This window comes from Anabas testudineus, chromosome 13, assembly GCF_900324465.2.
Source record: "Anabas testudineus chromosome 13, fAnaTes1.2, whole genome shotgun sequence".
In the NCBI taxonomy this organism is placed as follows: Eukaryota; Metazoa; Chordata; class Actinopteri; order Anabantiformes; family Anabantidae; genus Anabas; species Anabas testudineus.
This window is the reverse complement of record NC_046622.1, coordinates 12,459,415-12,470,212: the sequence shown is the minus strand read 5'-3', so window position 1 is coordinate 12,470,212 and position 10,798 is coordinate 12,459,415. Positions and strand designations below refer to the sequence as shown.

At 40.2% G+C, this 10,798-nt stretch overlaps 1 protein-coding gene across 1 annotated transcript; it reads right to left on the bottom strand.

Annotated features, from left to right (window-relative positions):
* Positions 1–169: 169 nt before the first annotated feature.
* bace2 (beta-secretase 2) lies at positions 170–10,552 on the bottom strand. Its single transcript, XM_026363442.1, has 9 exons — positions 9,987–10,552; positions 5,877–5,965; positions 5,307–5,523; positions 4,816–4,947; positions 4,042–4,176; positions 3,717–3,818; positions 3,183–3,326; positions 2,917–3,085; positions 170–1,920 (listed from the first exon to the last, which is right to left on the bottom strand). The coding sequence occupies exons 1-9, from the start codon at positions 10,272–10,274 to the stop codon at positions 1,679–1,681; spliced, it is 1,518 nt and encodes a 505-aa protein (XP_026219227.1). The 5' UTR covers positions 10,275–10,552; the 3' UTR covers positions 170–1,678.
* Positions 10,553–10,798: the final 246 nt, after the last annotated feature.

The following is a 10,798-nucleotide window of genomic DNA, read 5'->3' as shown; positions in this document are numbered from 1 at the left end:
TGCAATAAGAAGCATTAGATATTTGGTCCTCCAAGCAGAATAGCTAGACTGTACTCAATACCTACAATATGTCTGAATCACAGCAGGACTGTTATACAAGTTAGGGTTTTAATACAATGTTGTACTTAAGCTTATTTAAGCAACTTTATGACAAGTCATAGGGGAAATGTTAGTTTTCACGTTATGTTTAATAGGTATTGGCCAAACTAAATACAATTAAACAACAAGAAATAGAAAAAGGTTCAAAATTGTTAACTTCTTTGATTTGGTCACAAGTAGTTTTAATTAATTTAAATATTTTGGCACAGAAACATACACTTACAAAAGTGAACATTCAAAGATTCAAGTGTAACTCAATCATTTCAGACGTTTACATTTTGGCAATAAGTGACATTAGTGCAGCTCAAATAATGATCAGAACCACAGTATCAGCACTAGTTTCAATGCCTGACTGTGAAGCACTGTACCACCCACTTCTACACATGACATTACCACTAGTGTCAGCTCAACATTTTTGAGCTTTGCTGGAAAGTTAAGTGTAGTCCACAGGTACCCCAGGGATCCATGTGTTTTCAATGTGTCAGTTTAAAAAAAGAAATCCTTTGGCTTCCAATTTAAATATGTACCCTTGAACATCTCGGGTCTACAAAGCGAAGATATGAATATAATACAATCACTTTCAAAAATATTTGAATATAAATTTTGGTGTATACTGAATAAGTAAAACTACATTACAATATTGATCTCTAGCTTTATGTTACACTTTTGATCGACTTCAGGAGTAAAGTGCCATTCAGCAGAGCGAATCTCAAACTAAGCTGAGACTTAAAGGCACTACAGGCTGTAAACACGTGTAATATTCTTCCTATTAACAGTGATTGTTGGAGCAGCATTTCTCCTCAACTTCAGTAGATACAAGCAGTCGTTTCACTCCACAAAAGACCAGAGGTAAACGTTACAATCTAAGGAGGCACAAGAAACTGATGACTGAGTCGACATCAGAAAAAAAACTAAAAACAAAACAAAGATCTGTTGGTGGCAAATTCTCATCCGTTGTGTGCACGTAGAAATTAATAAAACATCAGTAACTTTTAATCTGTGTAATAATGCACCAGCCGTTGTTGAGCACATACTATTTATGTCTTCCCCAGTCTAGGATTGTTTTTAAGGAAGAAACCAGCGTAAGATGTTCCTGCATTGTTACACATCATTGCTGGTGTGATGTTTAGTGTGCACAGAAATTATTCTCTGTTTCATAGTGATGTCCTATGTTTGAAATAATACCTTTTGACCAAGCCTAAAGAGAAAAAGCCTGAACTTGATCTGAGTGTGCTCTCAAGCTCCTGCTTGATTTCAGCAGGTGTTGGTGAATAGAGTTGATAACATGAGTCTTTCCAGTTGAAAAAGATGTTCTTATGCCGCAGTGTCTAAATTATCAGTATGAATAAGAAAGAAATTGGAATCATAAATACATCAACAGCAGTGTTTCAGGGTATATTTCCCTTTAAGAGGCACTTGATCTGTCTATGTCTACCTCCATGGGCCAGGTTGATGCATGCAGTCTCGAGTCAGTTAGACATTCAGAGTCAATCCTCACCCCTTTCTCCACCACTGTGGATGGGTTCTGCTCACTGTCCTCCTGCCCGCTCACTCTGTTCCCCTGTCCCTTTCTTCTCAGTCACTTGATGCGGTGGCGGACCAGCGAGGACTCGTCCGTTATCTCCCCGGAGTGGTCTCTGCGTCGGCAGGGCAGGACTAGCAGGAGCAACAGGATGATGAGTATCACGGCGCAGATCGCCATCAGGGTGTAGGAGATGACCCACAGAAGAGGTTCCTTCAGCGTCCCACCGGAGCAGTTCGCAGCCACATCTGCTGCTGAGAAGGATCCTGCAATCTCTGACAGAGCCACTCCACCGCTCACTGCAGAGAAAGAAATGAGTGTTACAGAAAGAGGTTCTCACTCACTGAATCACATCTGAAGTTAGGTGCTTGAACACTCGCCACCTGGTCACGTAAATATCAATACAACAAACAAATGTAGTGATGACGTAAAATGTAAATTCAAAAAAAAAAAAAAGGTCAATGTATGGGATAAATAGGATAAATGTTTTCAATACTTTAATAAAACAAATGTTGGAAAGACAGGTGTAGAGGGGATTTGTTATACATAAAAAATAATGAAAAGCAGCATCTTAAAACAGCTGCTGAGCAGGATAGTTGAAGTATATTTGTTGAAGTATATTGAGTTTATTTGATTACACATCAGTTTTTTTCCTTCTGGATTTCACCAGCCATTTCAGGAATTACAACAACCTCACCGTCACAAGCCTGCATCCTTAACCCTGTGCCTACATCAGCTGTAGGTGTACATGTCTGTTTGTTTAACACAGAACAAAAGTGATCTTTGTACCTTGCCCAAGATGATATTTACACAGAACTTCAAGGAAGTGTTCTTGGTTAAGGTTAAACCTTTGGTGGTCATTGTACTTTCAAGTTTTATTAAACAGTACATTGCACAGCTTGCTTTTACATAATCAATGGACTTTTTTGCCATTTATTGACTTTTTTAGTGTTAAAAGGTCTCAAAGCAACAATATCAGCAACATTTCTATAAAAGATATTAACATAATGTCAGCAAATGACATCTACCACCAGATAAAAAAAGAGATCAGTCTATAAAATAATCTTCACATCCACATAAACAGACAGTAATAAATGGGCCTTCACTTCCTCATACGTTTGTTTGTAGCAGTAGAAACACTTTAAAGCTGCTGTAGTTAATCATTGTTTCAGTGCCATTAGTGACTAGAGCTCTTTTAGTAGAAATACAGTGGAGAGTTGTTACTTCAGCACTTAGGTAAGTTGTGTTGAGTTTAATATGCTTTTTTCCTGGTAATTTTTTGTACGAACCCTCACCTGCACAGTTGCTGAGTGCAAAGCCGAGTCTTTTCTGCGCACGGTCGAACACCACATAGAAGCCTTCCATGACAGTAGCACCGATCACCAGTCCATTAGCTGATGAAGACACCCCAAAACGATAGCAGTCCAGAGAGCCGTCTACGTCTTTGATTTGTTGGATGTACAGCTGCAGGAAGGCAAATCAGAAGAAGACTGATGAACAAAAACAATTCTCCTTTCCTATGCTGATGGAGCAGCTCTAGAGTTTCTGTCTATCCAGATACCTGAGGCAGGATAGTGATACGAAAGGACTGGCTCGAGTTTGTGGCCCTCAGATAGATGGACAGCTTGGGAAAAAACCTCCAGGGAGTCTCTCCCTTCATCCAGCATGCAAGCTTGGTGCCATCCCAGAACCCTGAAGAGAACTCCTGGATATGAACCGCACAGAAAGAGACAGAGGCAAAGCAGAAGGTCAGTACAATGCCAAGAAAGGTTTAGCCAGTCTTTCATTTTGTCACTTGGGATTAATCTGCAAGAACGTGGGTACATTAATTGAAAATGTAGCTTCCGGGTTCAAATTAACCTTGAGTGTTGTTTGTGTGCAGCTATAAAAAGGTGAAAATGGCAAAGCTGAAAAAAAAAAAAAAAAACACAACAAAAGCATGGCCCAACGTATGTTTACAGCTAAAAAAGAGGAAAAAAAAATCTTCCACTCAAAGCTACTATGTCCTTGAATAGGGAGTACGTGTATTCCTATCCAGCATCTCTTTGCTCTGACAACATGTTTCATCATTGTCTGTGGGAAGGCGGTAGCGTACCAGAGAGCTGCGTGTGATGGCTTCTACCACTGCATTGAAGACTTTGAAAGGAAGTCGCAGCAGCGTCGTCCCACTGTCAACTATAGCTTTATCCATGTTATACTGAAAAAAAAGAGAGAAAGAGGGAAGTGCAGTAAGGTTTTTCTTTATTCAACAGGTTCCTATGGAAGACCTTGAGCGTACAAAAGAATATAAATAAGGTTCTTTCACAAGCAGACAAACTGGTTTACACTACCTTGCAGTGGTGCTCCTCAGTATTTCTTTTCTCTATTAAAGACATGATTTGATTTACAGGCATTTAATGATCATTTGGATGGTAGTTTACCTCTCTGCAATCAAGATCCAGATTCTGGTCGCCAACCTCCAGCCTCAAAACCTCTACTTGGTAGTACCACTCCTCTATTATGGGTGTATACCAGATTGACCCTCGATACAAAGTTGGTTCAATCCCTCCCATGATCTGAGAAGGAACAAAACTCATCTATAGGTCAACTGTGACCACAACAACACACTGAATAGCCAACATTAGTGCACTCTAGCAAAGCTTTCTCTGGCCACATTTTGGCCTCATAGATAAACTCACACACAAACACACACACACGCACTCCTGCCATATTATCCATCTGTCTCTATCAGTGGGTGACATGATGAAGATGCAGTTAGTGAGGCATCAGGGCCATGCGTATAACAGTGGCAGACCTGCTCTCAGCAGGGTACTGTATTAGCTTAATTAGCTTCACTGTAACTAGACTGGGCCTCCAATGGAGAAACCACATTGACAAGGAGGATACCAGCTATTAGGTGTAATTGCACTGAGCTGCTCTGTCTGATCCACTAGTGAAGCATTTTATTTAGTCTAAGAAGAGGAGCACTCAACCACATCCAGTCAAGTGCACAACTGATTCTGCACATGAAATAATTCTAGGCACAAAATGTATCACGAAAATACAGAATTAGAGGCAGAAGTCACGTAAAATATAAAAAGTGACTGTTCTCCTCAACTGTGCTCATTGCCTTTGAGCAAACTTTACAACCAAACCTTATTTGATATGTTAATTTTAACAAACTCTTCCCCAGGCAGCTCCAGCTGACTACTCACAAGACTGCCACCAGCGGGGTCCGCTGTGTTGCTGGCTGAAAGTCCAGCTCCACACATCTGAAGGGAGAAGATGTCAGGAATTCCAAACTGTCGCACCATAGAGTTGAAGAAGGGCTCCACAGAAGAGTCAGGCTGATCAAGAGGCACAAGATGTATAATGGTTAACTTGTGAAAATCGAGTTGAGTTTTACGCTTTTAGCTTGTCTTATTGTTTACATTAACAATATGAATGTGAATGTTAAAACACCCTCACCCACTATCTGTATGTGGAGCCAGACAGGAGTTTCACTTAAAACATCGGAGATACAGTATGCAAAGTTAACTGCTGGCAGTGCATTGCAACTATTGCTGATACTGCTGGCTTCTTTTATTGTTGCAATTACAGTGAGTTTTTGAAATGGCTATTTCTTCTAATAAAGATGAAACAAAAAACATACAAGAATAAATTTAAACAATACAGGATGTTCTCTTGTCTCTCTCTCTCATCTCACCCGTGCCAACATGGGATAGGCCAGTCCCAGGATTCCCTGCCAGTTTACCCCAGGAAGAAAGAAACCCTCAGAAGACAGGATGACGGCTATGTTGATTATGAATGTCCCATTTGGGCCTTGGGGTATGGAGACACGATCTATGCCTAGTTCACCTTCCCAATTGCCCTGGGTGTATTTCACAGCAACAGTGCGGCCAGGTGACCTGTAGGTACTGGAGCTAAACACAGGGAAAGAAGCCAAGAAGTATGAATAATTACAAAGGTCTGTAGTAAGTAAATAAATAGAAAAAAAGACAAGGATTAAGACAATAATAAAGGAGCTATTTCTAAAGATACATTTAAATTGAAACCTTTATTTTATTTTAGTTTTAGCAAAGTTAAAGCAAAGCAAAAACAAAATTAATTACATAATATTCTTATAAATTTAGTTAATGAATATAGAAAGGTTCGGAATGTCCATTCTTTGTGTGACGAAGCTGCCTCTGTCATGAGAGAGCAGACAAGGTAAAACAAGAACTGAACTCTGAAGACTCTGGCATATCAGATTACAAATAGTGCTGCAGTCACTCACAGTGCAGTGTTGAAGTAGTGAGTAATATATGGGTGTGGGGCTGCAGCCACGGCAAAGTTACTGCTGCCTGTATCCACCAGGATGTTCAACTGGGAAAAAACAAAACAAGAAGGAACAGTTTGCTTTAACAACCATTACAGTTAGTAAAGGAAAAAGGGACAGGATGACAGAAACAAAAACATTTTGTACAGTGCTTTACTGTAAGCCATGGCAACAAACAGCTAAAATGTTTGCTAGGTGAAATTATGTTGGAAAATGTAATATTTCTAATTTAGCATTTAATTATAAGTGTCTTTAAGTTTTTTTTTTTTTTGCAGTTATGAAATATTTCACGTCTCAAATATTTTAGCTACACAGTGCACACTATACAGCTATTTCATAACTTAGCCTTAACCATAACTTTGGTACTGGGCATAATCAAAGATTTCACATGAACCTGGACAAGCTAGAGTAGATTTAGATTTCAGTGTCACACATAAATGATTTACTAATTATTATGAACCTCTAATATAACTACTCTCTAATGTGTGAACTATGAGTCAAACATGATGGCCTCAAGCCACTGACATGGCAGTACGACATACTCAGCCATTCTGGTATGTGTCATGTGCACAGTGTGTGCAGACTAACAACAGTTGAGATAATGTTGTCTTTGAGGCTTCAAATCAACGAGGGGGAACTAATTGGCTAGCAGACTTCTGTCACCTCCACTACTGAGCAGTGGTCACACTCACTAGCATGCGTTCCCCACTGTGACAGGGTCGTAAACCTAATGCCCCACAGCCACCTGATGACTTGACAACAAAGAGGTCTATATAGTGGATCTTCAACAATGTCACATGACACAGTCTATGAAAATACCAAGTGTTCATTCAGCATGCTCAGCTGCAAGCGAAGGAAAAAGTAACTCCAGCAGTAAATCAGTTATCATCCCTCTGTGGCTGCCTTAGTTTCCCATAGACCAGAACAACTGGAAGTGGTTTATTTAAAATTCACAGTTCCTCCAAACATAACAAGAAGAAATATGCTGCCTGAAGCTTTGTTGTTCAGGGAAATCATACATAAACCACATCTAACTAGAGCCAGTTCACCATTATACTGCACTATTTGCCCAGAAACACACGATCGCATTTTAAATATAATTTCTTATAGTCGACAGCCCACTGTCATGGTCAGGTATGCATGTAATCATTATGAAACACTGTAATTATCAACCACGTCTTATCAAATGGTTTAGTCAGACACAGAAAGTCCCCGTAGTGCAGGAGTGAGGCTTATCATTTACTCTTCATTGAACTGGCCCTGGTCCCATCACTGTGACTGTGCCATCTAAAAACCCGTCTGCCTCTTTGCAGATGGCGTCAGTCCACTCATACAAGGAATGAACCAGGAGTACAGGCCAAACTGGAAAATACAGGAACCGCGTGGTGAAGAAGAGGAAGCAGTGGCATTTCCTTATGCCAGCACCGCCTATCTTTTCTAGTCACACCATCCTACCTCAGCTTGGCTCCTGAGCCCTGGGCAAATCTCATTCCCCGCTGCAGCAGCAGGCTGCAGTTGCCTATAGCTAAATGTTCACTGTCTAATTGGCAGTGGCTCCATGGCGGCATCGTGCATCTGCTACCTGTTTGTACCAATTAGCAGATGTGAGGCTCCCCATCTGACACCTAAGCCTGACAGTGCCACATGCCAACAGATGTGGCAATTAGTGGCTCATTTGAATAGTGCCTCATTTAACACCACGGCCCTGTAATCACATCATCATTTAGTTAGAATAATACTGAGAGTGTAACTCAATAGCATTGAATTACAGGACATTTTGGCAAATCATAAACAATATATAAATGTACTGAGTTCTGCTAACATGTAAAAGTGATGGCTTCTATGGACATACTCCAGCTGTAAAATCAGAGGACAAATACTAGATATAAGCCATTAGCCATCTATACTGTACATTAAAAAGTCATTAGATCAGGATAAATATTTTGTTTGAGAGAAAAACACATCTCCCCCAGTACCATTATTCATATATAACATTTAAACATAACATTTGCAGGTGTAACTAGTGACGTTAACAATGACTGATGTTCATAAACGTGAACTGGTTTCAGGGACAATGTACTGTATTGTTCATGCTGGCTCTCTGATTAGTTCTATCTGTTTTTGTCCGCTATAATAATATGTAGTTTTGCCAAAAGGATTTATTAGTAATCAACAGGTGAAAGATGCTTGACGCTACTATTATTACGTTCAATAAAAGTTAATTACATATACTCAAAACAGTAATGCCTATAGAGCAAAAGCTTACGTTTATCCACTAATTACAAAATATTAGTATTTTAATTTCTTACTGTAATATACTGTGGGTGATTTGTTTGAAATTAAGCCATGACTACTTCTCCTGAGACTTAATCATGATGGAATCTAATGATAATATTCTAAATCTGATATAATTACCACACCTATACAGGCATACAGGTAAATGTACCACTTGCCCTCTGGGATGCCCAAAAAAAATCCACAGGAGTAAAATGGTGCTTTGAAATAATTGCCATCTGAACAAACATGAATTCTGAGGAATTTCCTCATTTGGTCTTCGATTAGAGCAGTGGTGCAAAGTAGTGTGAGAACCGTACGTGAGCAACTATTGCAACATTATCTTCTCAGAGGTTGACACAGGCCCAGCAGTGACATGGCAGGCAGTACTGATAAGCCTCTGTGAGCCTGAGAAACTGAGCTGTGCCACCCAAGAGTCTTAAAGGCTCTGATCTGTTTAACTTGAGAAGCCCAGGAACAAGAGGTCAAGTTACTAATGAGATAATTCACCTTTGCTCTAAGCTCCCTTTGAAACGCATCTACTTACAAGACAGTAGAGTGTAGTCTTAAACCTACAACACCCTAAAGCATGATGTATTTTTAATAGTGATGGGAGAATCCCTCTTCCAACTCTTCTGGGGCCATTTATCCCTCCTTAATCATTAATATGATCTTATTAGGCACTTTACATAACAAGCAATATGAAATGTTGACAATTTCATAGGCACATTTGCACGCAACCATGAGAAAATACCCAGCAGATATGCTGGAACCAGGGCATGTACCATTTTGTACAACTCTGGGCTGCTCTTGGCTCACTGGGAGCCTCATAATCCCAGTCAGCTGCCTGGTGAGAAACAGTGGTCCTCACAGGCAGTATCATGTGAGTGCATGTGAGCTGGGGTTTAGTCTACCTAGAGACCCCAAGGCTGTAAGGAACTGAACCAGCTGCTGCACCCTACAGCTATGATATTCTGCTGCTATGATGGCTCCCGACAGGCCTGGAAATAAATATCTGATTTGATTTTAAGTATACCAAGGATGATTTTCCCAAAACCTAAGTGAATGTTCTGCTGTAGGGGGAATAACAAAAAGTTGTTAAGTATGTTTAAAATGTTAAATCTACCATAGACGACAAACACACAGAGGCCACTCTCTAACACAGACCCCCTTCAATAGATCATATTTTGGACAGAGCAGCCCCTGTTCACACATTTCAGACACAACAGATTTGCTCTCAGTGACTGAATATGACAATTGACACTGTAAACCCAGTGAGGAAATTAGAGAAAAGAACTAAAAGAAAGAAATTTAATTTCACTGAGTGCATTTCAAAACAATGGTCAAGTACTTATGTGAACACTGTAGCAGCTTTAACATATAGCATCAACCTGTATCTTCCAATGTTGTAGTGTTTTAGTACAAAGCTGCCTCTTTTCTCATTTTCCTCCCATTGCAACTCAACAAAAACGTAGCGAGGGGATTTCAAATGTGAAAGATATCCACTTGATTTGATTGCATGTGGAAGATTTTGAAAACAGTTTTGCTCAGACTCTGTCTCACTTCAGTTGAAGGGGGCTGTAGGGAAGGATCAACCCATGGCCAATGTAAATAGGAGCACAGCAAGTAAAGCAAGTAAAACCTCTTTTTGGTGTTTACACTATATGAGTGCCTCACTGTTGTTTTAAGCCAGACTTGAACATATGTGAATCTGTTGATCACTTTGAACCAACCATAACCAAATCATATCAATACATACAACCACAAACAGTAGCAGGGTTTAGGATACATTACCTTTTGACCCGGAGTACCAATTGACATTTCTATGTAGTAGCCTCTTCCAGAGTCTCCCTCTAAGTTATTCACCATGTCCAGAAAGTTCACTATCCCACTGGGATCAGAGGCCAGAGACAGGCCGCTGCCATCAGACGCTACCCGGCGAAGAGGAGTCACATCCACCGCCGAGGATACGTTGTACCTCCCTGTGTATATTTTCAGTGGTACGGAAAAATAACATTTGGACACGCCGATGTTTAAAATAAAAACAAATGCCCATATCGAAACCGAAATACTGTGAGCCATGATGGCGTTTTTTTTTTTTTTATGTTTATCAGTAACGTCTGGGAAAAAGTCTCCAACTCCGTGTTCAAAGTTTGCTGCCTAACTTTTCAGTTTAGCCATCGTGGAAACGGCTGCGCCGCCATTAAAAACACCGCTCGTCCGCCGTCAAAAACAAGCTAAACATATTGACATGGTAACTCAATCTGAGAGACAGCAGCAGCAGCAGCAGCAGCAGCTGTTAATCTGCGTTCAACACACTCCTCCAACCTGTTTCGCCTCCATCCACCTCTGCTCCAACAGCAACCCCGCCGAGCAGGAGGTGGCACTTCCGCTCGTTCCCTTCAAATTAAAGTAGGAGTTATTGTTTTTGTCACGTACATTTCGAGTCGCGTTATGTAGTCGATTGACGTTAAAGGTGGGACAACTCATATGTTTTGCTACTTTATAAATACAATTGTATTCAAGGCAAATTATTATTATTAATTCAAAAACCTTAGTCTAACCATTTAGTTGGAAGGCCTTTTTTGTTGTCCCCTACTTCCGGT

Excerpts from the sequence above, each read along its gene's own strand:
- bace2 (XM_026363442.1), bottom strand. The coding sequence starts at position 10,274 with ATGGCTCACAGTATTTCGGTTTCGATATGGGCATTTGTTTTTATTTTA. Across the intron at positions 5,966-9,986 it reads TTGGTACTCCGGGTCAAAAG|TTGAACATCCTGGTGGATAC; the intron begins GTAATGTATCCT and ends GTTTTTTCCCAG. Across the intron at positions 4,948-5,306 it reads CCTATCCCATGTTGGCACGG|CCTGACTCTTCTGTGGAGCC; the intron begins GTGAGATGAGAG and ends CCTCTTGATCAG.